Source organism: Gasterosteus aculeatus, chromosome Y (assembly GCF_964276395.1).
Source record: "Gasterosteus aculeatus chromosome Y, fGasAcu3.hap1.1, whole genome shotgun sequence".
Taxonomy (NCBI): Eukaryota; Metazoa; Chordata; class Actinopteri; order Perciformes; family Gasterosteidae; genus Gasterosteus; species Gasterosteus aculeatus.
This window is the reverse complement of record NC_135709.1, coordinates 13514511-13542175: the sequence shown is the minus strand read 5'-3', so window position 1 is coordinate 13542175 and position 27665 is coordinate 13514511. Positions and strand designations below refer to the sequence as shown.

The 27665-nt window shown below is 40.0% G+C and overlaps 2 protein-coding genes and 1 long non-coding RNA gene across 3 annotated transcripts; 2 read left to right on the top strand and 1 right to left on the bottom strand.

Moving 5' to 3' along the window:
- Nucleotides 1–499: 499 nt before the first annotated feature.
- Nucleotides 500–11510, top strand: LOC120812197 (myosin heavy chain, fast skeletal muscle-like). The gene is made up of 41 exons (XM_040168001.2): nt 500–587; nt 705–746; nt 933–1156; nt 1232–1375; nt 1481–1637; nt 1731–1758; nt 1848–1944; nt 2049–2141; nt 2232–2295; nt 2375–2473; nt 2571–2674; nt 2797–2935; nt 3033–3151; nt 3291–3440; nt 3539–3709; nt 3797–4097; nt 4231–4301; nt 4383–4470; nt 4592–4709; nt 4792–4915; nt 5713–5849; nt 5931–6186; nt 6271–6513; nt 6598–6774; nt 6854–6999; nt 7091–7181; nt 7280–7669; nt 7778–7904; nt 7978–8096; nt 8180–8376; nt 8658–8841; nt 8971–9136; nt 9240–9364; nt 9466–9774; nt 9866–10069; nt 10170–10295; nt 10385–10555; nt 10644–10748; nt 10841–10936; nt 11101–11232; nt 11414–11510. The coding sequence occupies exons 3-41, from the start codon at nt 950–952 to the stop codon at nt 11432–11434; spliced, it is 5796 nt and encodes a 1931-aa protein (XP_040023935.1). The 5' UTR covers nt 500–587; nt 705–746; nt 933–949; the 3' UTR covers nt 11435–11510.
- Nucleotides 11511–12260: 750 nt separating this feature from the next.
- LOC144382910 (myosin heavy chain, fast skeletal muscle-like) lies at nt 12261–23712 on the top strand. Its single transcript, XM_040168003.2, has 41 exons — nt 12261–12355; nt 12495–12528; nt 12810–13031; nt 13107–13250; nt 13337–13493; nt 13685–13712; nt 13801–13897; nt 13990–14082; nt 14173–14236; nt 14316–14414; nt 14512–14615; nt 14734–14872; nt 14980–15098; nt 15253–15402; nt 15504–15674; nt 15762–16062; nt 16197–16267; nt 16349–16436; nt 16557–16674; nt 16766–16889; nt 17593–17729; nt 17811–18066; nt 18144–18386; nt 18471–18647; nt 18725–18870; nt 18971–19061; nt 19162–19551; nt 19662–19788; nt 19866–19984; nt 20073–20269; nt 20445–20628; nt 20912–21077; nt 21184–21308; nt 21412–21720; nt 21814–22017; nt 22108–22233; nt 22320–22490; nt 22576–22680; nt 22780–22875; nt 23374–23505; nt 23605–23712. Exons 3-41 carry the CDS (start codon nt 12825–12827, stop codon nt 23623–23625), a joined length of 5796 nt encoding a protein of 1931 aa, XP_040023937.1. The 5' UTR covers nt 12261–12355; nt 12495–12528; nt 12810–12824; the 3' UTR covers nt 23626–23712.
- A 1990-nt stretch (nt 23713–25702) lies between these two features.
- On the bottom strand, nt 25703–27245 carry LOC144391215 (uncharacterized). Its single transcript, XR_013455103.1, has 3 exons — nt 27106–27245; nt 26379–26480; nt 25703–26286 (listed from the first exon to the last, which is right to left on the bottom strand). It is a non-coding gene; the product is annotated as an uncharacterized LOC144391215 (long non-coding RNA).
- Between the last annotated feature and the right edge of the window lie 420 nt (nt 27246–27665).

Here is a 27665-nt window from a genome sequence, read left to right as displayed (position 1 = left end):
CAGAGATGCAAAATAATGATAAAGATCTACTTGGGGTATGTTGCAACCAAAAGGTTTGGTTGCAACAACACTTTGAGGTTAAAGAATTTACACCTAAAGCCTATATATAGCCTAAGGGTAACAGTCATACGCGTAAACCAAGAGTGAAATGTGTGATGCTATGCAACTTTTGTGTATGGATTAAAAATGTAAGCATTTCTTACATCATCTATATCATAATCAAACAAACAATAGAAATGTGCAGCTGAAAAAGCCTTCTGTAGTGATATAGAGGTAATCACTGGATCAATTTAGAATTTAGAAAAGCAGGATGTAAAACCGTAAATGCAAATCTATTGAATGGATCCGATGCATATGTACTGCTCTAGTTAGAGTTATTTGATATAATAGATATGTTTGGCCTCACTGGCAGGAATCCAAAACACTAGATGTACATCAACACCTGTCTCAATCGATGACTATAGCACACACCAAACTTGGCACGTGCCCATATTTAACCAATGCTGCGTAAGCGTCCCGGGTTCAATATAAGCAGCCCAACACCACAGAGCAGTTGTGGTAGCAGACCTTGGAGACTTCAGCTTGTGGTAAGCATATGTTGTATGTGTTTTAGAGAATGTATTATATATTAGAGGAAATGTTTCTCGTTAAACATACATTTACACACCAGTATTAATAACGGTAAATACATATGTTCCAAACAGGATTGTGGAATTCATATCAAGATTTCAGATAGAGTGGGTCAGGTATGAACATCTTTCAATTATACTAATTAGTTTGTTTCCTATTGAAAACATTTCATTCAGTTGCAAAGTTGTTCAGTTTTTACTCACTTAATCATTTGATTGAACTTCTTGACTCTGTGTTGTTAAGAAATAACTTATTTTTTAAAGAAGACTAATATGATTTGTCTTATTTATTATAACCCTTAGAGAAGTAAACTGCCACCATGAGTACGGACGCGGAGATGGCCACTTATGGCAAAGCTGCCATTTACCTTCGTAAGCCAGAGAAGGAGAGGATTGAGGCCCAAAGCGCACCATTTGATGCCAAGAGTGCCTGCTACGTGGCTGATGTTAAGGAGCTGTACTTGAAGGCCACAATCCTCAAGAAAGAGGGTGGAAAAGTCACCGTCAAAGTCCTGACCACTCAGGAGGTTGGTAACATAAAGTCATAGTCAGTTGGGATTCCAATATGATCAGTTCTAATTGTGACGAATGTCTTGTTACAGGAGAAGACAGTTAAAGAAGATGATGTCAGCCCAATGAATCCTCCCAAGTATGACAAGATTGAGGACATGGCCATGATGACCCATCTCAATGAAGCCTCTGTGCTGTATAATCTCAAAGAGCGTTATGCAGCATGGATGATCTACGTAAGATAATCTAAATAACAGTAAAAGGAAAATTGACTTTGAAAAAGGGACTTTATTTTTTAGAAAAAATAATGTTAAATGTTGTATCTCTGTGATCACTTTCAGACCTACTCTGGACTGTTCTGTGCCACTGTGAACCCCTACAAGTGGCTCCCAGTGTACGATGCTGAATGTGTATCTGCCTATAGAGGAAAGAAGCGTATGGAGGCTCCACCCCACATCTTCTCTGTCTCTGACAACGCCTTCCAGTTCATGCTAACTGGTAAGCAATTATCATTACAACACAGAAAATATCATTAATTTATGTCTTCATTGCAGTGAAACCTAGTTCATTCTTTTGTTTCTTATTTAACAGATAGGGAGAACCAGTCCGTCTTGATTACGTAAGTTTGGTCCATTTAAAATGGTTAACTCCGTTGAAGATAGTCTAATAATCTTGATCAAATTCTTAAAAGTATTTGTCTATGCCTAGTGGAGAATCTGGTGCAGGAAAGACTGTGAACACCAAACGTGTCATCCAGTACTTTGCAACTATCTCAGTTGGTGGACCGAAGAGGGACGCATCAAAAGTATGTGCCTATGATTACAATATGGGGTTCTTTATCAATGGATCACTTTTCCAGTAATTCCGAGTAATTTTCTAAAACCACTTCTGGACAACACTGGATTTTAGGGGTCACTGGAGGATCAGATTATTGCTGCCAATCCTTTGCTGGAGGCCTATGGTAACGCCAAAACTGTGAGGAATGACAACTCCTCTCGTTTTGTAAGTAGGAAACAATTTCTACACACGTGTAAGGCCTTGTTACTAATTGTCCATGTATAGCGACATTAAAAATGTCTTCCTTCCAAACAGGGTAAATTCATCAGAATCCATTTTGGCACAACTGGCAAACTGGCTAGTGCTGATATTGAGACATGTAAGTAAAAAGGCTTCTAGTCCATACAAATGACTGAAATTGAGAATTGGTATGAATCTGACTAATAAACAATTTGTAGATCTGCTGGAAAAGTCTAGAGTGACATTCCAGCTTCCTGATGAGAGAGGCTACCACATCTTCTACCAGATGATGACTGCCCACAAACCCGAGCTGCTTGGTAAACAGACTGAGATGTTACAGTACTTCAGATACTTACAGTTACAGTTTAGTTCCAACAGATGTATCAACCTTTTTAACCTTTTTTTGATCACCAGACTTGTGTCTCATCACAACCAACCCCTACGACTTCCCCATGTGCAGCATGGGTCAGATCACTGTGGCCAGCATAGATGACAAAGTTGAGCTGGAAGCCACTGATGTGAGTGATCTTCACTATAAACTAATTAAGTATATTTTGTACAATGCATGCTAAATAAATTCTGTCTCTTTAAGTTCATTTTCTAAAAGGATTGTGTGGACATATATTTTTTTTAAATTCAGAATGCTATTGATATCCTGGGCTTCTCAAATGAAGAGAAGCTGAGCATCTACAAGATGACTGGTGCAGTGCTCCACCATGGTAACATGAAGTTCAAGCAAAAGCAGCGTGAAGAGCAAGCTGAGCCTGATGGCACAGAGGGTGAGAAGCTTGGGAACAACAGTTTAAAGATGAGTAGAGTTCTTAATGAGACTGGATTCTGTTCATGTCATGATGGAAATCACTGTTGTGTATTCAGATGCTGACAAGGTTGCTTACCTGCTGGGTCTCAACTCTGCTGACATGCTGAAAGCTCTGTGCTATCCCAGAGTCAAGGTCGGAAATGAGTATGTCACCAAGGGACAAACTGTACCTCAGGTAAACATAAATTATCCATATACAAGTATTTGAAAATACATACATGACATGGGTTCTGTCAAATAGTCTATTGTTACTGTCTTTAAAATCACTAATGATCAACTATCACTTATGAAATTATATCCTTAATTTTATTCAGGTGATGAACTCTGTTCCTGCCCTGGCCAAGTCTATTTATGAGAAGATGTTCTTGTGGATGGTCATCCGCATTAACCAAATGTTGGACACTAAACAACCAAGGCAGTTCTACATTGGAGTCCTGGATATCGCTGGCTTTGAAATCTTTGATGTAAGATAATCCAACAATTCAGTTGCTAATGCTTTTAATGCTTAAACATCTTTATACATGAAATGAATAACTTTTGGTAATCATGTGTGTCCTTGCAGTTCAACACACTCGAGCAGTTGTGCATCAACTTCACCAATGAGAAACTGCAACAGTTCTTCAACCACACCATGTTTGTCCTGGAGCAAGAGGAGTACAAGAAGGAGGGCATTATCTGGGAGTTCATTGACTTTGGCATGGACTTGGCTGCTTGCATTGAGCTGATTGAAAAGGTAATCAGTTCATTTTGTTCTATGTCATTTTTTTCATGTTGACTTAATGTGTATCCTGATCACAGACTTCTTCCCATTTTCTTCAAGCCCATGGGCATCTTCTCCATCCTTGAAGAGGAGTGCATGTTCCCCAAGGCAACAGATACATCCTTCAAGAACAAGCTGTATGACCAGCATCTTGGCAAAAACAAAGCATTTGAGAAGCCAAAGCCTGCCAAGGGCAAGGTGGAAGGCCACTTCTCCCTGGTGCACTATGCTGGTACCGTGGACTACAATATCACCGGCTGGCTGGACAAGAACAAGGATCCACTGAATGAGTCTGTCATCCAGTTGTACCAGAAATCCTCTGTGAAACTGCTGCCTGTCCTGTATCCCCCAGTAGTAGAAGGTATGATAGTAACCTGAGTAAACTAAAACACATTGTAAGGTTATGAATACTGTAGATTTTCAATTGTTGCATGTTTTGATGTTAATGTATATGTTGGTATTAAAAAACCTTCTCTACTTAAATTGATCATCAGAGACTGGTGGGAGCAAGAAAGGAGGCAAGAAGAAGGGTGGTTCTATGCAGACTGTGTCTTCACAGTTTAGGGTAAGATTTAAAATTGTAAACCTGCCTTATGTATCTTAGTTTATGACCAAACTAACAGTTTCCACCATTTTGGATCCACAGGAGAACTTGGGCAAGCTGATGACTAACTTGAGGAGCACCCATCCTCACTTTGTGCGCTGCCTGATTCCCAATGAGTCTAAGACTCCAGGTACACAGACAACTTAATCAAACAATCTTTTAAGAGTGGCTTTGTTTTCGTTTGTTGTCATGGTCTACATCATTCTATAGAAAAACGATTCAATAAATTACTTAAAAAAACTTTTTCCCAGGTCTCATGGAGAACTTCCTGGTTATCCACCAGCTCCGGTGTAACGGTGTGCTGGAGGGTATCAGAATCTGCAGGAAAGGTTTCCCAAGCAGAATTCTCTATGCTGACTTCAAGCAGAGGTATCAATTGAAATTTCATACATTTTATTGTTGATTATCAAAATCAAAGTTTACAAATGAGCAATTAACTCTCTTATAAAAGGTACAAGGTGCTGAATGCCAGTGTCATTCCTGATGGCCAGTTCATTGACAACAAGAAGGCTTCAGAGAAGTTGCTTGGGTCAATTGATGTTCCTCATGATGAGTATAAATTTGGACACACCAAGGTAAGCACTTTGCTTTCCTTATTTAACCAAATATTAATTATCAAGTAGGTTCAGTTGTTTATTGTCTGCCACTTTTATTGGGCCTTTCTTATTTAACCAAATAATAATTACTAAGTAGATTCAGTCTTTTGGTTGTAGTTGTTTTCTTTCAATCCATCCACAGCTATTCTCGCATACTGCTAAATTTGCAATGCTTTTTTATAATGGTGAAGGACCTGTTATGGATTTTGTGGTTATTCCTCACTACTTTTAATCTGTCGTTCAATTGGCCACAATTAAATATGCTCCAGTTTGGACATTTTAATATGTGTACAATATATATATATATATACTTCATCACTTGTCGATAAGATTCCCAATTCATCAAGAAATGCTTCAGTTTGGACTGTCCAAATAAACGTTACAGAATATATAATTCACAAACTGGCCTGGATACCAAAGAAATCCAGTTATCCTGGGAAAAATAATCTGTGCAAGGCAGTTTACTGCAATACATTTTGCGTGTCGCTACGCAGAATGTGTTGTCTAATGTCAACAGGAGAACCTTTTGTTTGTTTTTAGCTGACATCAGAACACATTATTTTGGGGCCATTGGGGGACAGTTTCATCGATAAAAAAACAGCATGTTAACTTGTGAGTGAAAAATACCTTTGACACACGTTGGGTTTAAAAAGAAACGGATTTGTGTTGTATCCACTCAAATACATACTTTGTAGACAGACCTTGAGGAGTTTTATGTGACGAAACATGTATTTCAAAATTGTATCCTTCCAATCATTTATTTTTTGTTTGTTTAGGTGTTCTTCAAGGCCGGTCTGCTGGGTACCCTTGAGGAGATGAGAGATGAAAAACTAGCATCACTGGTCACCATGACCCAGGCTTTGTGCAGAGGTTACCTCATGAGAAAGGAATATGTGAAGATGACAGAGAGGAGGCACGTTAAAAACAGTTCATTTTGAATGAAGTAATACAAAAATCAGACACGATGTTCATAACAGCTATTTCCATTCTGCAGGGAAGCCATTTATACCATCCAGTACAATGTTCGCTCATTCATGAATGTGAAACACTGGCCATGGATGAAGGTGTACTACAAGATCAAGCCACTGCTGAAGTCTGCTGAAACTGAGAAGGAGCTGGCAAACATGAAGGAGAACTATGATAAGATGAAAACTGACTTAGCTGCAGCCCTGGCCAAGAAGAAGGAATTGGAGGAGAAGATGGTGTCCCTTCTGCAGGAGAAGAACGATCTGCAGATGCAAGTAGCATCTGTGAGTACACCTCATCAGACAGTTTTTCTTTTTCATGTTTTTGGTTGTTAGTTTGCTAGTGTCAATTTTAATTCAATGGACTAGGAAGGAGATAATCTCTCAGATGCTGAGGAAAGATGTGAGGGTCTTATCAAGAGCAAGATTCAGCTGGAGGCCAAACTCAAAGAGACAACTGAGAGACTGGAGGATGAAGAGGAAATCAATGCTGAGCTCACTGCCAAAAAGAGAAAGCTGGAAGATGAATGCTCTGAGCTCAAGAAAGATATTGATGACCTGGAGCTTACCTTGGCCAAAGTGGAGAAGGAGAAACATGCCACTGAGAACAAGGTTTGTAAATTATAATCTAATCACATTATCAAGTAAAATGATAATGATGAGCTCCTATTGACAAGATCTTTCTTGCACACTTAGGTCAAGAACCTGACCGAGGAGATGGCCTCTCAGGATGAGAGCATTGCCAAGTTAACCAAGGAAAAGAAAGCCCTTCAGGAGGCTCACCAGCAGACTCTTGATGACCTGCAGGCAGAGGAGGACAAAGTCAACACTCTGACCAAGGCCAAGACCAAGCTTGAGCAGCAAGTGGACGATGTGAGTTGCCAAAGAGACTTGATGAAAAAACAAGATTTCTCTTTAACTCACGATCTAAAGACTCATTGTATTTGTTCAGCTTGAAGGTTCTCTGGAGCAAGAGAAGAAGCTTCGTATGGACCTTGAGAGAGCCAAGAGAAAGCTTGAGGGTGATCTGAAACTATCCCAGGAATCTGTCATGGATCTTGAGAATGACAAACAGCAGTCTGATGAGAAGATTAAAAAGTAATGTACTTTTTTGATTTTGTAAAAAGAAATGCTGTTAAAATTTTTGGTCAACTACATAAACTGTGTTTTTTACTCATAATTATCTCAGGAAGGACTTTGAAATCAGTCAGCTTCTCAGCAAGATTGAAGATGAGCAGTCACTGGGTGCTCAGCTTCAGAAGAAGATCAAGGAGCTTCAGGTGACATTTTATGTTTTATGAAAACCTAACTGCATACATACATTTTTGTGTATCAAAAGTGAAAGCTCATTTCAAAAGATAATGCCTACATTCAACAGGCCCGCATTGAAGAACTGGAGGAAGAGATTGAGGCTGAGCGTGCTGCTCGTGCCAAGGTGGAGAAGCAGAGAGCTGACCTCTCCAGGGAACTTGAGGAGATCAGTGAGAGGCTGGAAGAGGCCGGTGGTGCGACTGCTGCTCAGATTGAGATGAACAAGAAGCGTGAGGCTGAGTTCCAGAAGCTCCGTCGCGACCTTGAGGAGTCCACTCTGCAGCATGAATCCACTGCTGCTGCTCTCCGCAAGAAGCAGGCTGACAGCGTTGCTGAGCTGGGTGAGCAGATCGACAACCTCCAGCGTGTGAAGCAGAAGCTTGAGAAGGAAAAGAGTGAATACAAGATGGAGATCGATGACCTCTCCAGCAACATGGAGGCTGTTGCTAAAGCAAAGGTACAAAATGAATGACATACTATTTAGTACCCAAATTCATCCTAAATGATGCATTCAATCTAGTGAATACAATCTGATCAATGGTCTCATCTCTCTTTAACTCATTAGGGAAATCTTGAAAAGATGTGCCGTACTCTTGAGGACCAACTTAGCGAACTGAAGACCAAGAATGATGAAAATGTTCGTCAGATCAATGACTCAAATGCACACAAAGCACGTCTCCTCACAGAAAATGGTATGTAGAAGTTATTCTTGAATGATCTGTTGTGCATCTTATTAAGAAACTAACGAATGTATCATGACCCAAGGTGAGTTCAGCCGTCAACTTGAGGAGAAAGAAGCCCTTGTCTCCCAGCTGACCAGAGGCAAACAGGCCTTCACTCAGCAGATTGAGGAGCTCAAGAGACAGATTGAAGAGGAGGTTAAGGTAAGAAACCATTAAGTAAGTGTGTATTGCTTTGTTGACGGATTTAGATTTTTTATAAATCCATGAATAACCTTTAAAAACAGGCCAAGAATGCCCTCGCCCATGGACTGCAATCTGCTCGCCATGACTGTGATCTGCTGAGGGAGCAGTTTGAGGAGGAGCAGGAGGCCAAGGCTGAGCTGCAGCGTGGAATGTCCAAGGCCAACAGTGAGGTGGCTCAGTGGAGGACTAAGTATGAAACTGATGCAATTCAGCGCACTGAGGAGCTTGAGGAATCCAAGTGAGTAACATTCAAATAATAAAATAGCCATCGGGAAAGTGTAGCATTCCCAAGATTCTTAACTGGCAGATGTATTGGTTGTTAAATAATTTTATTCATATAACTGTATTTATTCATGTCACATGCAGTTAGTTAACGCACTGCTTTTGTGAATTCATACTGGTTATGAGAATATGTATTTTTTTTATATTTTATTCTTACAAATATATAATATATATTGAAGAACGTTTTTGTAAAAATGAGTATTTCACTTAGCAACATATTCATCATTTTCTAAACAGGAAAAAGCTGGCTCAGCGCCTTCAGGAGGCTGAGGAACAGATCGAGGCCGTGAACTCCAAGTGCGCCTCTCTTGAGAAAACCAAACAGAGGCTCCAGAGTGAGGTGGAGGACCTCATGATTGATGTGGAGAGGGCCAACGGTCTTGCTGCCAACCTTGACAAGAAGCAGAGGAACTTTGACAAGGTAGCATACTCTACTTTGTGTGGCCAAGCCATACGAACAATGATAGGGATGTATATACACATGGATATACATATATATGTCCTTATAGTACTATGGACTGTCCTGAACTGTAGTAATTGTGTTATTCAGGTGTTGGCGGAGTGGAAACAAAAGTACGAGGAGGGTCAGGCCGAACTTGAGGGAGCACAGAAGGAGGCTCGATCTCTCAGCACTGAGCTGTTCAAGATGAAGAACTCTTATGAGGAAGCTCTGGATCAGCTGGAGACAATGAAGCGGGAAAACAAGAACCTACAACGTGAGTTCTACATCATGTAAACGTTGAATTGTATTCAACCGAGTTTAAGCTTAAGAAAACAGTATTTATGTTTACTCTCTTAAACAAATGTATCTATCTGCAGAGGAGATCTCAGATCTGACTGAACAGATTGGTGAGACAGGCAAGAGCATCCATGAACTGGAGAAGTCCAAGAAGCAGGTGGAAACAGAGAAGTCTGAGATCCAGACAGCTCTTGAAGAAGCTGAGGTAACATTAGGAATCAAAAAAGATTGTCTAAATATTGTGACAAACGATACAAGTTTTACAGGGGAAAAAAAAATCATTATTTCATTCATTGATATTTTAAGGGAACTCTGGAACACGAGGAGTCCAAGATCCTCCGTGTCCAGCTGGAGCTGAACCAGATTAAGGGTGAAGTGGACAGGAAGCTGGCAGAGAAAGATGAGGAGATAGAGCAGATAAAGAGAAACAGCCAGAGAATCACTGACTCCATGCAGAGCACTTTGGACGCTGAGGTCAGGAGCAGGAACGATGCTCTGAGGATCAAGAAGAAGATGGAGGGAGACCTCAACGAAATGGAGATTCAGCTGAGCCACGCCAACCGCCAGGCTGCTGAGTCCCAGAAGCAGCTGAGGAACGTGCAGGCACAGTTAAAGGTATCGTAAGACACAGAGCTGCTCCACAAACCACGGTCAGTGAAGGGATATTATGTCATTCATAGGAATAATTTCAGGATATTTTCACCAGGATGCACAACTGCACCTCGACGATGCTGTTAGAGCCCAGGAAGACTTCAAGGAACAAGCTGCCATGGTGGATCGCAGGAACGGTCTTATGATGGCTGAAATTGAGGAACTTAGAGCTGCTCTGGAACAGACAGAGAGAAGCCGCAAAATCGCAGAGCAGGAGTTGGTGGACGCCAGTGAGCGTGTTGGACTTCTGCACTCTCAGGTGATCAAATTTCCTTAACTTCTTCAATAATTCAATGGTATAATGACATTTAAGATAATGTAACAATATGACATGTGATTAAAATGGTTTTATCTTTTAGAACACAAGTCTCATGAACACCAAGAAGAAGCTTGAGACTGACCTGGTCCAGGTCCAGGGTGAAGTGGATGACACTGTTCAGGAAGCAAGGAATGCAGAAGAGAAGGCCAAGAAGGCCATCACTGATGTAGGGTTGAATTCCATTGTTGTTCCTTTTACTCAAATGTTTTTTGTTAGTTTTTGTCAAACATGTTATGATGTCTTCATGTCTTCCAGGCTGCTATGATGGCTGAAGAGCTGAAGAAGGAGCAAGACACGAGTGCTCACCTTGAGAGGATGAAGAAGAATCTGGAGATCGCTGTTAAGGACCTGCAGCACCGCCTGGATGAGGCTGAGAACCTGGCCATGAAGGGTGGCAAGAAGCAGCTCCAGAAACTGGAGTCTAGGGTAAGAAAGTCCTCTTATGATTTGTACAGCTAAATCAAGACTTTGAAACAATACGGAAAATCATTCATTTTCTCATCGTTTTTTGAAGGTGCGTGAGCTTGAGACAGAGGTTGAGGCTGAGCAGAGACGTGGAGCAGATGCCGTTAAGGGTGTCCGCAAATATGAGAGGAGAGTGAAGGAGCTCACCTATCAGGTACAATCACTGAAAATAAAGAGACACCAAATTCTCCATTACTGTTACCATTTCAAATATCTATATTTGCGCCTCAACACCTTATATTACAGACTGAAGAGGACAAGAAAAATGTCTCCAGGCTGCAAGATCTGGTTGACAAGTTGCAACTGAAGGTGAAGGCCTACAAGAGGCAGGCTGAGGAGGCGGTGAGGACTGAATTTTTTATTTTTTTAAAAAGCAAAATGACTACTATGTCATAGTTATTTCATGAACACTAGACCACTAGGTCTTTTCCAACGATATATATATTTTTTGTATGTATGATTTGTACAAAAATATATGATTTGATTTGTTTTTTTTTGTTTTCCAGGAGGAACAGGCCAATGCTCATCTATCCAAATGCAGGAAGGTCCAGCACGAGCTGGAGGAGGCTGAGGAGCGTGCAGACATTGCAGAGTCCCAGGTCAACAAGCTGAGAGCAAAAAGCCGTGACTCTGGCAAGGTAACTAACATTCAGCTTAATGAACATTTTATAAAATAAAATTCCTTTTTTAATGATTTTCACTTAACATTTAGTCATGAATAAAAAAAAGTTCATAGAATTAGGACAAAACAATGGCAAAGTATGATGTGCATCTTGGTGCATATGAAGTATATTTTTTCATTGTCTGTTTTTTCTACAGGGAAAAGAGGCAGCTGAGTAGTGCTTTGGCTGATGTTTTTTTCTAATCATAAAATATGATGTGAAATCCCCAATAATAAAGTAGTTTTTGATCTTGACTTGCATTGTCTGTGTTGTTTTTATCTAGTTGTGTCCTCCAAGTCTCTTAAATATATATTTTCACTTTGAAACCATCTTTGGATGACAATACTTTTGAATTACACAGTTCAAATACCTAAAGCATTCAAGAAGCACTAACTTTTGACCGTGATCAAAACGAATCTGGCCCCGCGTTTTGTAAATAATGAGTAAAATGACTTTCATAGGATCTTTTAACAGAGAGCGTCCTGTGTTTTAAAACTCTTTGTTTTAAAATTGATGATCTCTTTTTCTGCATAAATAATGTCTTACATTTCAGATATTTACTGTGCTTGTTTAGTACTATAGTGCCTTATATTTTGAAATTAACTTAATTATTTAAAAAAGTATATATAGTATATATAAAAGTATATATATATAGTAATATATTTTTAACATTTATACATTTTCACATTCAACTCAATAAGAAACTGCAAACTTGACTGGTACTGAATATATTCTAATTAATCTGACTTACTGATGTTATTTTATTTAAATAGCGCAGTAAGATTCTACAAATTAAAAAAAATAACAGTTAATAAACACAATACTTTTTTAAATGACTTTACCTTCTTGAGAGTGGAGAGGCAGTCATGAGCCTAAAATAAACTTCTGTTGAAGTAATGATAAAGCCCCGGCCATATAAAGTGTAACCTGAAACATCACGTGATATAATTACAACCCATCTTTTATCATGGGCTGTCTGCCTTACCACATTTGGTGTACCATATTTAACTTTTACTGTGTCATCAAAACAAGATTGAGTATAAAGGCAACTCAAGGACAGGACAAGTTGTGAGACTGAAGACCTGAGTTCGTGCCTCTGGTAATACGTTCTTCTCTTAAAATTGGGCTAATTTGAATGTGTTATCTTTTTTAACAAATACTTATGCCAATAGAAGCAATGGCAAATTTGTATGCATATTTTTAAAAACCTACTCTAACAACAAAACTGTTTTTATCAGGATTGGGGATTATTGTCACGAGAGAAGGTGTTAGGTAAGGATGACTATTCAATTCATAATTTTTCTCTGCAAGCATTTGAAACATATGCAAAAAGTTTCTGATCCATTTAAGATCTGTGGTTTTCCATCCAAAGATTTTGGTGAAACTCAACATGTTCAAATGTATTCTCTGTAACATTCAAATGCAAGACTTGAGTTAGCGTAGTTGTAAAGTTAAAACCCATCGGTAACCATACAAGGATATGTTGATTTGTTCATGTATTTCAAGTAAAGTCATTCTATAGTCATTGCAGTTCCAATGTAATTATTTAACAGGCATAAGGCGCCACCATGAGTACGGACGCGGAGATGGCCACTTATGGCAAAGCTGCCATTTACCTTCGTAAACCAGAGAGGGAGAGGATTGAGGCTCAAAGCGCACCATTTGATGCCAAGAGTGCCGTCTATGTGCAAGATACTAAAGAGCTGTATTTGAAGGCCAAAGTCATCAAGAAAGAGGGTGGCAAAGTCACTGTCAAAGTCCTGACCACTGAGGAGGTTGGTAACATCAAATCATAGTCAGTTGGGGTTTCAATAAGATCAGTTCTAATTATGACAAATGTCTTGTTACAGGAGAGGACAGTTAAAGAAGATGAAATCTTTCCAATGAATCCTCCTAAGTATGACAAGATTGAGGACATGGCCATGATGACCCATCTCAATGAAGCGTCTGTGCTGTATAATCTCAAGGAGCGTTATGCAGCATGGATGATCTACGTAAGATAATCTAAATAACAGGTAAAAGGGACTTTAATTTTTAGGACAAATAATGCTAAATGTTGTATCTCTATGATCACTTTCAGACCTACTCTGGACTGTTCTGTGCCACTGTGAACCCCTACAAGTGGCTACCAGTGTACGATGCTGAATGTGTATCTGCCTATAGAGGCAAGAAGCGTATGGAGGCTCCACCCCACATCTTCTCTGTCTCTGACAATGCTTTTCAGTTTATGGCAACTGGTAAGTTATTATCATTACAACATAGAGTATCGGAATGGGGAAACATTTTTTGCCAAAATAAGTTTGACATTCAAGGAATTTGAAATGGCGGGTGATGCACAGCATTGGACAATAAGACAAATAAACAGTAAATATATATATCATTATATTTCAGTGAAACCTAGTTAATTCCTTTGTTTCTTATTTAACAGATAGGGAGAACCAGTCCGTCTTGATCACGTACGTTTGGCTAATTTAAAATTGTTAACTCCGTTGAAAATAGTCAAATATCTTGATCAAATTCTTATACGTCTTTGTCTATGCCTAGTGGAGAATCTGGTGCAGGGAAGACTGTGAACACCAAGCGTGTCATCCAGTACTTTGCAACTATCTCAGTTGGTGGACCGAAGAGGGACACATCAAAGGTATGTTCCTGACGATTACAATGTGGTGTTCTTTATCAATGGATCACTTTCCAAAGTAATTTTCTAAAACCACTTCTAACACTGGATTTTAGGGGTCACTGGAGGATCAGATTATTGCTGCCAATCCTCTGCTGGAGGCCTATGGTAACGCCAAAACTGTGAGGAATGACAACTCCTCTCGTTTTGTAAGTAGGAAACAATTTCTACACATGTGTAAGGCCTTGTTACTGATTGTCCATGTATAGCGACATTGAAAATGTCTTGCTTCCAAACAGGGTAAATTTATCAGAATCCATTTCAGCACAACTGGCAAACTGGCTAGTGCTGATATTGAGACATGTAAGTAAAAATACTTCTACTCAATACAATTTACTCAAATTGAGTATTGGTATGAATCGGACTAATAAACAATTTGTAGATCTGCTGGAAAAGTCTAGAGTGACATTCCAGCTTCCTGATGAGAGAGGCTACCACATCTTCTACCAGATGATGACTGCCCACAAACCCGAGCTGCTTGGTAAACAGACTGAGATGTTACAGTACTTCAGATACTTACAGTTACAGTTTCGTTCCAACAGATGTATCAACCTTTTTAACCTTTTTTTGATCACCAGACTTGTGTCTCATTACAACCAACCCCTACGACTTCCCCATGTGCAGCATGGGTCAGATCACTGTGGCCAGCATCGATGACAAAATTGAGCTGGAAGCCACTGATGTGAGTGCTTGTCACTATAAACTATTTAAGTTTATTTTGTACAATGCATGCTAAATAAATACCGTTTGTTTAAGTTCATTTTCTAAAAGGATTGCATGGACATATCTTTTAAATTCAGAATGCTATTGATATCCTGGGCTTCTCAAATGAAGAGAAGCTGAGTATCTACAAGATGACTGGTGCAGTGCTCCACCATGGTAACATGAAGTTCAAGCAAAAGCAGCGTGAGGAGCAGGCTGAGCCTGATGGCACAGAGGGTGAGTAGCTTGGGAACAACCGTTTAAAGATGAATCGAGTTCTTAATAAGACTGGATTATGTTCATGTCATGATGGAAATCACTGTTGTTATTTGTTGTGTTTTCAGAAGCGGACAAGGTTGCCTACTTGCTGGGTCTGAACTCTGCTGACATGCTGAAAGCCCTGTGCTATCCACGAGTGAAGGTCGGAAATGAGTATGTCACCAAGGGACAGACTGTACCTCAGGTAAACATAAAATATCCATATTCACCATTTGAAAAAACATGGATTAAACTTGTTCAAATAGTTGTTCAGATAGATTATTATTCTTTAATTCACTAATATTCCACTATTTTATAAAACAGTAAACCTATGAAGTTAGACCTGTATTTTTATTTAGGTGATGAACTCTGTACCTGCCCTGGCCAAGTCTATTTATGAGAAGATGTTCTTGTGGATGGTCATCCGCATCAACCAAATGTTGGACACTAAACAACCAAGGCAGTTCTACATTGGAGTCCTGGATATTGCTGGCTTTGAAATCTTTGATGTAAGCTAAAAATTAAACAATTCAGTTGCTAATGCTTTTAATGCTTAAACATCTTCATACATGACAGAAAGACCTTTTGGTGATCATGTGTGTCCTTGTAGTTCAACACACTGGAGCAGCTGTGCATCAACTTCACCAATGAGAAACTGCAACAGTTCTTCAACCACACCATGTTTGTCTTGGAGCAAGAGGAGTACAAGAAGGAGGGTATTATCTGGGAGTTTATTGACTTTGGCATGGACTTGGCTGCCTGCATTGAGCTGATTGAAAAGGTAATCAGTTCATTTAGTTCTATATCATTTTATTTAAGTTGACTTAATGTGTATCCTAATCACAGACTTCTTCCCACTTTCTTCAAGCCCATGGGTATCTTCTCTATCCTTGAAGAGGAGTGCATGTTTCCCAAGGCAACAGACACATCCTTCAAGAACAAGCTGTATGACCAGCATCTTGGCAAAAACAAAGCATTTGAGAAGCCAAAGCCTACCAAGGGCAAGGCTGAGGCCCACTTCTCCCTGGTGCACTATGCTGGTACTGTGGACTACAATATCACTGGCTGGCTGGACAAGAACAAGGATCCACTGAATGAGTCTGTCATCCAGCTGTACCAGAAATCCTCTGTGAAACTGCTGCCTGTCCTGTATCCCCCAGTAGTAGAAGGTATGATAGTAACCTGAGTAAACTAAAACACATTGTAAGGTTATGAATACTGTAGATTTTCAACTGCTGCATGTTTTCATGTTAATGTATTTTTCGGTCTAAAAAATCCCGTCTCTACTTAAATTGATCAACAGAGGTTGGTGGCAGCAAGAAGGGAGGCAAGAAGAAGGGTGGCTCTATGCAGACTGTGTCTTCACAGTTTAGGGTAAGATTTAAAATTGTAAACCTACCATATGTATCTTAGTTTATGACCAAACTAACAGTTTCCACCATTTTGGATCCACAGGAGAACTTGGGCAAGCTGATGACTAACTTGAGGAGCACCCATCCTCACTTTGTGCGCTGCCTGATTCCCAATGAGTCTAAGACTCCAGGTACACAGACAACTTAATCAAACAATCTTTTAAGAGTGGCTTTATTTTCGCTTGTTGTCATGGTCTACATCATTCTATAGAAAAACTTTTGAATAAATTACTTTAAAAACTTTTTCCCAGGTCTCATGGAGAACTTCCTGGTTATCCACCAGCTCCGGTGTAACGGTGTGCTGGAGGGTATCAGAATCTGCAGGAAAGGTTTCCCGAGCAGAATTCTCTATGCTGACTTCAAGCAGAGGTATCAATGGATATTTTCATACATCATTTTATTGTTGATTATCAAAATCTGAGTCAAAGTTTACAAATTAACAATTAACTCTCTCTAAAAGGTACAAGGTGCTGAACGCCAGTGTCATTCCTGAGGGCCAGTTCATTGACAACAAGAAGGCTTCAGAGAAGTTGCTTGGGTCAATTGATGTTCCTCATGATGAGTATAAATTTGGACACACAAAGGTAAGCACTTTGCTTTCCTTATTTAACCAAATATTAATTATCAAGTAGGTTCAGTTGTTTATTGTCTGCCACTTTTATTGGGCCTTCCAAAGTTATTCTTGCATTTTGCTAAATAGTGTATGCTCATTTATAAGTGGATGGTCAGGGATATGTCATGGCTCAAGTGGTTATACCTTAATACTTGTTCACTTGTCGATAGGGTCCCCAATTGATCAAGAACTGCTTCACTTTGGACTGTCCAATATTAACATTACAGAGTATATAATTACATTACATTACATGTCATTTAGCGGACGCTTTTATCCAAAGCGACGTACAATAAGTGCATTCAACCATAGGGAACAAACTCAGGAGAACAAGAAACAAGAAAGTGCAATTTCCTCAAATAAGCCAATTTACAATTAGCTATAGATGAGTGACGTTACAAGTACAATTTAGTTCACTGCCCTGGAGATTAGAGGCATTATCCGGGGAAATATAAGGTGTGCAAGACAGTAAACCAATGTCATTTTTTGCAAATAAAAAACTGTTAAGCGTGGACAAAGGCTGAGTGTGTGAGGAAGCCATTTTGTTTCGTTTTTACGCTGTTAGAGACCAGAACAAATTCATTTTCAGGGGCCATTCAGACACAGCAGCTCTGAGGAGTTTTTAGTATTCATTTAAAAATTGTATCCTTCTGATAATTCATCATTTGTTTGTTTAGGTCTTCTTCAAGGCCGGTCTCCTGGGTACCCTTGAGGAGATGAGAGATGAAAAACTTGCATCACTGGTCACCATGACTCAGGCTTTGTGCAGAGGTTACGTCATGAGAAAGGAATACGTGAAGATGACAGAGAGGAGGCACATTAAAAACAGTTCATTTTGAATGAAGTAATACAAAAATCAGACACAATGTTCATAACAGCTATTTCCATTCTGCAGGGAAGCCATTTATACCATCCAGTACAATATACGCTCATTCATGAATGTGAAACACTGGCCATGGATGAAGGTGTACTACAAGATTAAGCCACTGCTGAAGACTGCTGAAACTGAGAAGGAGCTGGCAAACATGAAGGAGAACTATGATAAGATGAAAACTGACTTAGCTGCCGCCCTGGCCAAGAAGAAGGAATTGGAGGAGAAGATGGTGTCCCTTCTGCAGGAGAAGAACGATCTGCAGCTGCAAGTAGCATCGGTGAGTACACCTCATCAGACAGTTTTTCTTTTTCATGTTTTTGTGTGCTTAATGTCAATATTAATTCAATGGACTAGGAAGGAGATAATCTCTCAGATGCTGAGGAAAGATGTGAGGGTCTTATCAAGAGCAAGATTCAGCTGGAGGCCAAACTCAAAGAGACAACTGAGAGACTGGAGGATGAAGAGGAAATCAATGCTGAGCTCACTGCCAAAAAGAGAAAGCTGGAGGATGAATGCTCTGAGCTCAAGAAGGATATTGATGACCTGGAGCTTACCTTGGCCAAAGTGGAGAAGGAGAAACATGCCACTGAGAACAAGGTTTGTAAATTATAATCTTATTACATTGTCAAGTAAAACAATAATGATGAGCGATTATTGACGAGATCTTTCTTGCACACTTAGGTCAAGAACCTGACCGAGGAGATGGCCTCTCAGGATGAGAGCATTGCCAAGTTAACCAAGGAAAAGAAAGCCCTTCAGGAGGCTCACCAGCAGACTCTTGATGACCTGCAGGCAGAGGAAGACAAAGTCAACACTCTGACCAAGGCCAAGACCAAGCTTGAGCAGCAAGTGGACGATGTAAGTTGCCGAACAGACAGAGAAAAAACAAGATTTCTCTTTAACTTACGATTTAAAGACTCATTGTATTTGTTCAGCTTGAAGGTTCTCTGGAGCAAGAGAAGAAGCTTCGTATGGACCTTGAGAGAGCCAAGAGAAAGCTTGAGGGTGATCTAAAACTATCCCAGGAATCTGTCATGGATCTTGAGAATGACAAACAGCAGTCTGATGAGAAAATTAAAAAGTAATGTACTTTTTTGAATTTGAAAACAACTATGTTGTGTTCTGTTTAAAATGATAGTCAACCGCATCGACTAAGTGTTTTTTATTTGTAATTATCTCAGGAAGGACTTTGAAATCAGTCAGTTCCTTAGCAAGATTGAAGATGAGCAGTCACTAGGTGCTCAGCTTCAGAAGAAGATCAAGGAGCTTCAGGTGACATTGTGTTTCACAAAACATTACTGCACCCATGTCATACATTTGTGTTTATCAAAAGTGAAAGCTCGTTGAAAGAGATAACGCCTACATTCAACAGGCCCGCATTGAAGAACTGGAGGAAGAGATTGAGGCTGAGCGTGCTGCTCGTGCCAAGGTGGAGAAGCAGAGAGCTGACCTCTCCAGGGAACTTGAGGAGATCAGTGAGAGGCTGGAAGAGGCCGGTGGTGCGACTGCTGCTCAGATTGAGATGAACAAGAAGCGTGAGGCTGAGTTCCAGAAGCTCCGTCGAGACCTTGAAGAATCCACTCTGCAGCATGAATCCACTGCTTCTGCTCTCCGCAAGAAGCAGGCTGACAGCGTTGCTGAGCTGGGTGAGCAAATCGACAACCTCCAACGTGTGAAGCAGAAGCTTGAGAAGGAAAAGAGTGAATACAAGATGGAGATCGATGACCTCTCCAGCAACATGGAGAATGTTGCTAAAGCAAAGGTACAAAATTTATGACATACTATTTAGTACCCAAGTTGATGTTTTAAATAATGCATTCAATCTAGTGAATACAAACTGATCAATGGTCTCATCTCTCTTTAACTCATTAGGGAAATCTTGAAAAGATGTGCCGTACTCTTGAGGACCAATTCAGCGAACTGAAGACCAAGAATGATGAAAATGTTCGTCAGATCAATGACTCAAATGCACAGAAAGCACGTCTCCTCACAGAAAATGGTTTGTAGAAGTTATTCTTGAATGATCTGTTGTGCATCTTATTAAGAAATTAACTAACGAATGTATCATGACCCAAGGTGAGTTCAGCCGTCAACTTGAGGAGAAAGAAGCCCTTGTCTCCCAGCTGACCAGAGGCAAACAGGCCTTCACTCAGCAGATTGAGGAGCTCAAGAGACAGGTTGAAGAGGAAGTTAAGGTAAGAGGGTATTGAGTAAGTGTGTATAGGTTTTATTTCTTTCAGAATTTAGAAATTGTGTATATTCATGAAAAACCTTTATAAACAGGCCAAGAATGCTCTTGCCCATGGAATGCAATCTGCTCGCCATGACTGTGATCTGCTGAGGGAGCAGTTTGAGGAGGAGCAGGAGGCCAAGGCTGAGCTTCAGCGTGGAATGTCCAAGGCCAACGGTGAGGTGGCTCAGTGGAGATCCAAGTATGAAACTGATGCAATTCAGCGCACTGAGGAGCTTGAGGAATCCAAGTGAGTAACATTCATGAAACAGTATTTTTAACTTGACCCCGCCCTTATCCAACACCTATTCCTTCAATAATTACACACTCTTACCTTTAAAATTATTTAGCGTCTCAAGTGTCCGAAGAACTCACAGTTCTGGTTACTAAAGATCCAAGTAACTGTTCTATATTTTCCAAAACAGGAAAAAGCTGGCTCAGCGCCTTCAGGAGGCTGAGGAACAGATTGAGGCCGTGAACTCCAAGTGCGCCTCTCTTGAGAAAACAAAACAGAGGCTCCAGAGTGAGGTGGAGGACCTCATGATCGATGTGGAGAGGGCCAACGGTCTCGCTGCCAACCTTGACAAGAAGCAGAGGAACTTTGACAAGGTAGCATACTTTACCTTGTGTGGCCAAGCCATACGAACAATGACATATATATATATATATATATATCATATATATATATATATACACATGTATATACATATATTGTTCTTAGATATTAATATATGCACAACATATGTCATTGAACTTTGACAAGGTAGCATACTCTACTTTGTGTGGCCAAGCCATACGAACAATGATAGGGATGTATATACACATGGATATACATATATATGTCCTTATAGTACTACAGAAAGTACTGAACTGTTGTAATTGTGTTATTCAGGTGTTGGCAGACTGGAAACAAAAGTACGAGGAGGGTCAGGCCGAGCTTGAGGGAGCATTGAAGGAGGCTCGTTCTCTCAGCACTGAGCTGTTCAAGATGAAGAACTCTTATGAGGAATCTCTGGATCAGCTGGAGACAATGAAGCGGGAAAACAAGAACCTACAACGTGAGTTCTACATCATGTAAATGTTGAATTGTATTCAACCCAAGTATAACTGTTAGAAAACAGTATGTGTATTATGTTTACACTCAACAAATGTATCTATCGGCAGAGGAGATCTCAGATCTCACTGAACAGATTGGTGAGACTGGCAAGAGCATCCATGAGCTGGAGAAGTCCAAGAAGCAGGTGGAAACAGAGAAGTCTGAGATCCAGACAGCTCTTGAAGAAGCTGAGGTAACATTAGGAATCAAAAAAAGATTCTCTGAATAATTGTCTAAATAATTTGACAAACATATTCATAAGTAGAGATTCATATTTCATTCATTGATGTTTTCAGGGAACTCTGGAACACGAGGAGTCTAAGATACTCCGTGTCCAGCTGGAGCTAAACCAGATTAAGGGCGAAGTGGACAGGAAGCTGGCAGAGAAAGATGAGGAGATGGAGCAGATCAAGAGGAACAGCCAGAGAGTCACTGACTCGATGCAGAGCACTTTGGACGCTGAGGTTAGGAGCAGGAACGATGCTCTGAGGATCAAGAAGAAGATGGAGGGAGACCTGAATGAAATGGAGATTCAGCTGAGCCACGCCAATCGCCAGGCTGCTGAGTCCCAGAAGCAGTTAAGGAACGTGCAGACACAGCTAAAGGTATCGTTAGACACAGAGTTGCTCCACAAACCATGGTCAGTTAAGGGATATGATGTCATTCATAGGAATAATCTCACAATATGTTTACACTAGGATGCACAACTGCACCTTGACGATGCTGTTAGAGCCCAGGAAGACTTCAAGGAACAAGCTGCCATGGTGGATCGCAGGAACGGTCTCATGATGGCTGAAATTGAAGAACTTAGAGCTGCTCTGGAACAGACAGAGAGGAGCCGCAAAACAGCGGAGCAGGAGTTGGTGGACGCCAGTGAGCGTGTTGGACTTCTGCACTCTCAGGTGAACAAACTCCCGTAACTTCTTCAATAATCCAATTGTATAAAGACATTTACAATAATGTAACAACAATAAAATTGTTGTATCTTTTAGAACACAAGCCTTATGAACACCAAGAAGAAGCTTGAGAGTGACCTGGTCCAGGTCCAGGGTGAAGTGGATGACACTGTTCAGGAAGCAAGGAATGCAGAAGAGAAGGCCAAGAAGGCCATCACTGATGTAGGGTTGAATTCCATTGTTGTTCCTTTTACTCAAATGTACTTTGTTAGTTTTTATCAAACAACATGTTATGATGTCTTCTCCAGGCTGCTATGATGGCTGAAGAGCTGAAGAAGGAGCAAGACACGAGTGCTCACCTTGAGAGGATGAAGAAGAATCTGGAGGTCGCTGTTAAGGACCTGCAGCACCGCCTGGATGAGGCTGAGAACCTGGCCATGAAGGGTGGCAAGAAGCAGCTCCAGAAACTGGAGTCCAGGGTAAGAAAGTCCTCTTATGATTTGTACAGATAAATCAAGACTTTGAAACAATAAAGAGAAATAATCATTTTCTCGTTTTTTGAAGGTGCGTGAGCTTGAGACAGAGGTTGAGGCTGAGCAGAGACGTGGAGTTGACGCCGTCAAGGGTGTTCGCAAATATGAGAGGAGAGTAAAGGAGCTCACCTATCAGGTACAGTCATTGATAGTAAAAAATAAAAAAGACCAAATTCTCCATTACTATTAACCATTTCAAATATTTATATTTTCACCTCAACACCTTCTATTACAGACTGAAGAGGACAAGAAAAATGTCTCCAGACTGCAGGATCTGGTTGACAAGTTGCAACTGAAGGTGAAGGCCTACAAGAGGCAGGCTGAGGAGGCGGTAAGGACTAAACATTTTAGTTTTCTATGTCAGTTATACAGTTAGAAGGATTTTGTAACATCCTTTATTATGTTCTTTGTACAGATCAATTTCTTAATGGAAAGTTTTATTGCATAATAGACAAATAACAGGAAATGCATTTTAATTTCAGTACAACTGTATTGACCAAATATAAGTGACTAAAATAACAGATGCAGAGTCACAATGACATGTAATTTAGAAAAACTAAAACTGATACTTAACAGCACTAATATCAAGAAAACTGACATTATAAGAAGAAAAAGAAAATGCTAAAAAATACATTGTTAATGAGAATGATTGGAACAAAAGTCAGGTATCAAGTACGATAGCCATATCATTATACATACAAAAGAGTATTACATGTTTGGGATTTTGGCAATGTAAACAGTTATGTAATATATTTATATAATTAAGAAAAATACTTCGCCATACATTTACATTTAAGAAGTGTTCCAAACTCTATTTGTGTTATTTCAGGAGGAACAGGCCAATACTCATCTGTCCAAGTGCAGAAAGGTCCAGCATGAGTTGGAAGAGGCTGAGGAGCGTGCAGACATTGCTGAGTCTCAGGTCAACAAGATGAGAGCAAAAAGTCGTGACACTGGCAAGGTGACAATACAATTCAATCAAAATCAATTCCAGTTAATGTGACAGAAAGTTTCTGTATATTATGTTTTATTTAAATCTTATTAAACTTTGTGTTTTTAGGCCAAAGAAGCAGCCGAGTAAGGGACACTTCCGGATCAGTGGTTTCTTATCATATAATATGATGTGAAATATGCTGTAAAGTAATATAATAAAAGTTTTCCCTCTCAATTTTGCCATCTGCCTCTTTCCTTCATTGCATTGTAGTTCCTGAGAAATAAGTGACTGAGAACTTTGGTATCCACGTTCTTTTTTTAATAAGTAGAGATATACTAAGCGAAGACCGGGCTTCATGGGACAGCAACGAATGTTGAAGTGTACATGGAAATGGCATTGTTGACCCTTTATAATGTCAATGTTCAAATCAAGTTGAGACGGTACCTCTGCATACCCTGTTGCCCTTTTGATTTGTAAAACATGAGAGAGAAAGCATTGGCTCAATCTGTGTTTTCTATGAATGTCTGTATTCCTAGTAAACAGCTATGCTTTTGTGTTGGTTTTAGACGGTAGAAGAACATAGCTACCCTTCTGAATGGACTAAATAATATTACCGCGCTCTGATGAAACACACAAACTTTGGTGTTAATATTGAAATATCTTTCCAAATGTAGAATTATCAGTTTTTCATTACCCAGTGAGCATTTTTTGGTTGAAAAGACGTTTAAAAGACGTCTATGCCCGATGTTGAAAAGACGTTGCAAAATGGTTTAAAAGTGAAAGTTGTTTCAACGTCTATTCATAGACGTTGAAAAGACGTCTATGTTTAGACCACATTTCAACGTGATTTTTTAATACGGCCCAGTGAGCATTTTTTGGTTGAAAAGACATTTAAAAGACGTCTATGCCCGACGTTGAAAAGACGTTGCAAAATGGTTTAAAAGTGAAAGTTGTTTCAACGTCTATTCGTAGACGTTGAAAAGACGTCTATGTTTAGACCACATTTCAACGTGATTTTCTAATAGGGGGATGTAATGATAAGGGAAATATGACCCCCAACCACCAGGTAGAGGCCACTGCAGTTGTTTACATAAATAGAGCATCCAGGATCTGGCAATAGGGGCAATACAATGACAATGCCATACATGTTGAAGGTGATTACTGCGTTGCTTGAAATAAAAGTACTTGTACAACAAGATAGAACATAAAACCCCCGGAAGGAATTTATCTTCACACCGAGGTGTGATTTCTCTCTCTCGGTGAAACAGCTCTGAGGGTTGATTGGTCAAGCCACAGACACCACTGCTGTGGGTTGTAAATTCCTTTTTGAACTGCCCATTGCCAGTTCAAGGTTAAAGACAAGTGGCGGCTGGTACGTAGAGAGCAATGGGGCGTGAACCCACAATGAGCAACAACAAAAAAAAAGATTATACTAACAAATAATTATTTCATCAACAAATAGTCAATATGTCTCTATTTGTGTTTTTGAAACACGGAATATACCCAGTAATATTTGTAAATTAAGATATATGCGCAAAACATATACTTTTCCTGCATGCACTCTGCATGTTCGCATGTCTCAGCTGGGCTTCGGCACGGTCCCTAAGCGGTCTAAGAAGCAGTTTAGCAAATCACTGATAAAGATAAATGAGTGACATAATTTCAGCTTCCTAAAATACATTCAGCCTTGGGCTAGCCCTTCATCAGCCTTAAGCCTAGTTTATGCTTCTGCGTTTTCAGAGCGACGCAGACCCAAGACCCCCCCTAGTGTGTCCCTTGCGTGCCTTTACACACCTCCTTGCGTGCGTCACTCCAGGCAGCAGCACCCACCTGAGATCATAGTGGGTAGTGTATGGCCCCTTACCTAAAATTTCGACACCCTTGTTTTAATGTGTTTAACTCCATAATTGTGAGCATGGAGATGATGAACTGGCAGCAAGTTGACTTCCAGGTTAGTTTGTTATCTTGTTAGTGTGTCAGCAGTTGTAATTGCTAGTGTATATATATATATATACCAGCGGCTTGACCAACTTTGCAATAAATAGTTTTCTGATCTAACTTACACCGGAATTAAAAAATAAAATAAAATCCAAACAGCACACAGTTCATCTCATCGGCATAAGTTGTGTTGGTGCATCTCTAGTCTCTCGTTGTTCCTCCTGCATCGGGCAATTTTATAAATGTACAATTATCAGTGTTAAAAATTGCCACAAAACTCTCAATGTGATGAGAATTGGAGTTAAAAAGAGCGGTTGATAACAAAAAAAAAATGTTCATGTAGAATGAGCAACCTAAAGTTTCATTTTGGCCGTTAAGCTGACCGGATTGGAACAGAAAGATCTTTCTACCACTAAGGCGTCAGGAAGGAGAGGTGTTTATGTTTGGCATACTGCTACGCAGGCACAGATCCCTTAGGCCGACACACGAGCAATACAGCTTTCAGTCATATGCAAACAGGTGTGAACATCAAGCCCCTGCCGGTGAGTATTTACATATGAGTCAAATCAGTATGCCATGCCACTTTGCTATTAGGCTGGCGAACTGAGCACATCATTAAGCTCCAATGCTTGTCCTGTGAATTTCTTTCCTTACCCAAAGTCAACTGTCCAATTAGATTTTTGGGTAATTTCCTAGTCATGTGAGTCTCGTACACAGAAACTGATATTTTACACTGCTCCAGGGGAAACTCTGGCAGGGAGAACATGAGGACCTCATTGAAGACAGTTACCAGTGAATGGGCCACAGGAGAGGTTTTTTGGTACCTCAATTTGTGCTGGTTGCACTGCACACTGATCCTGGCATATAGGGCTGTACAACACAGAGAAGGCACATCTGGGACTTTACATGTATGACAACACTATGACCATGTCTTGAATCTTATATTGGTGTTTGATATTTACCTCTATCTGAGCATATTTCTGTGAGGACTGTTCTGACCTTAAGTAGTCCAACGTCAAGCCTCTGAGAGGTGGGAAGAAACTTCCCACCTCTCCTACGAGATCCTGTCCCGATAATGCGAAGAGAAACAATTCTGTATAAGCTTTGTTTCTATAGGATGTTTTTTTTTTTACCAGACCATGCTTAACAGCATGGACAGGTAAAAAAAGAAGAAGAAAGAACAGTAAATGAGCAGTATGAAATATGGGACTCAAAAAGAAACTTTCTACAGTAAACATGTAATTTAAAAGATTTCATTGGCTCTAGAATTTCTTTGATTTAGTGGTGGTAGTGGTATTTACGGAAATTGGAAATAACGATATAAAAAAATAAAAAGACCAATATATCAATCAATATGAATACAAATAAAAAAGCAATCCCGATTTGAAAATAATTTTGCACACAGATTAGGTATACCAATACAGATTGCGAATTCACTTTACCCATATGTACTTGTTTGAGTTTAAGAAGCAGGTTATCGTTCTTCTATTAACAAGGCTGCTACAGTCACATGTTTAGTGATCCCTTTAAGCATTCAATATTTAAATTAGTATAAATTTCATTCCTCTCCACTGAAAGATGTGAAAAGAAACTTCCTATTTGACATGTGTGTGTGTGTGTGTGTGTGTGTGTGTGTGTGTGTGTGTGTGTGTGTGTGTGTGTGTTTGCACACATGGTGTCTTACTGTACCTTCTGGGGTGTCTTCAGATCTTCCTGTAGCTCAAGAGGATAGGAGATGTTGAGCTGTCCTAGAGGTACCCTCACCTCTCCCAACACTGTGTGTCTAGAGAATTTATCAAAGTGCCTTGCATGACGTGCACGCGTGACAGAGAGACAAGTTTAATTACACCATCACGCATGCAGTTGTGGTCACTTAAAGTAAAGAACATAATGTCATGGCTCTCTTGAGTTTCCAGTTATTTCTACAAGTCTGATTTTTCTCTGTGAGTGATTGGAACAGATACTTCTTTCTCACAAAACACATTCATGAAGTTTGGTTCTTTTATGACTTTATTACGGGTTAACAGAAAAAGTGACATCTGCTGGGTCAAAAATATACCTACAGCATTGCTAATATTTGGTTACATGTCCCTTGGCCATTTTCACTTCAATTAGGCACTTTTGCTAGCCATCCACAAGCTTCTGGCAAGCTTCTTGTTGAATCTTTGACCACTCCTCTTGACAGAATTTGTGCAGTTCAGTTAAATTTGATGGCTTTCTGACGTGGAGCATTGTCCACATGTTCTCAA

What these genes read in the sequence shown, in the direction of transcription:
- LOC120812197 (XM_040168001.2), top strand. Translation starts at nt 950, where the DNA reads ATGAGTACGGACGCGGAGATGGCCACTTATGGCAAAGCTGCCATTTAC. An exon ending in ATGCAGCATGGATGATCTAC is followed by an intron (nt 1,376 to 1,480) that starts GTAAGATAATCT and finishes GATCACTTTCAG; the next exon opens with ACCTACTCTGGACTGTTCTG. An exon ending in ATGACAACTCCTCTCGTTTT is followed by an intron (nt 2,142 to 2,231) that starts GTAAGTAGGAAA and finishes CCTTCCAAACAG; the next exon opens with GGTAAATTCATCAGAATCCA.
- LOC144382910 (XM_040168003.2), top strand. Translation starts at nt 12,825, where the DNA reads ATGAGTACGGACGCGGAGATGGCCACTTATGGCAAAGCTGCCATTTAC. An exon ending in TTGAGCAGCAAGTGGACGAT is followed by an intron (nt 18,648 to 18,724) that starts GTAAGTTGCCGA and finishes GTATTTGTTCAG; the next exon opens with CTTGAAGGTTCTCTGGAGCA. An exon ending in AAAGTCGTGACACTGGCAAG is followed by an intron (nt 23,506 to 23,604) that starts GTGACAATACAA and finishes TTGTGTTTTTAG; the next exon opens with GCCAAAGAAGCAGCCGAGTA.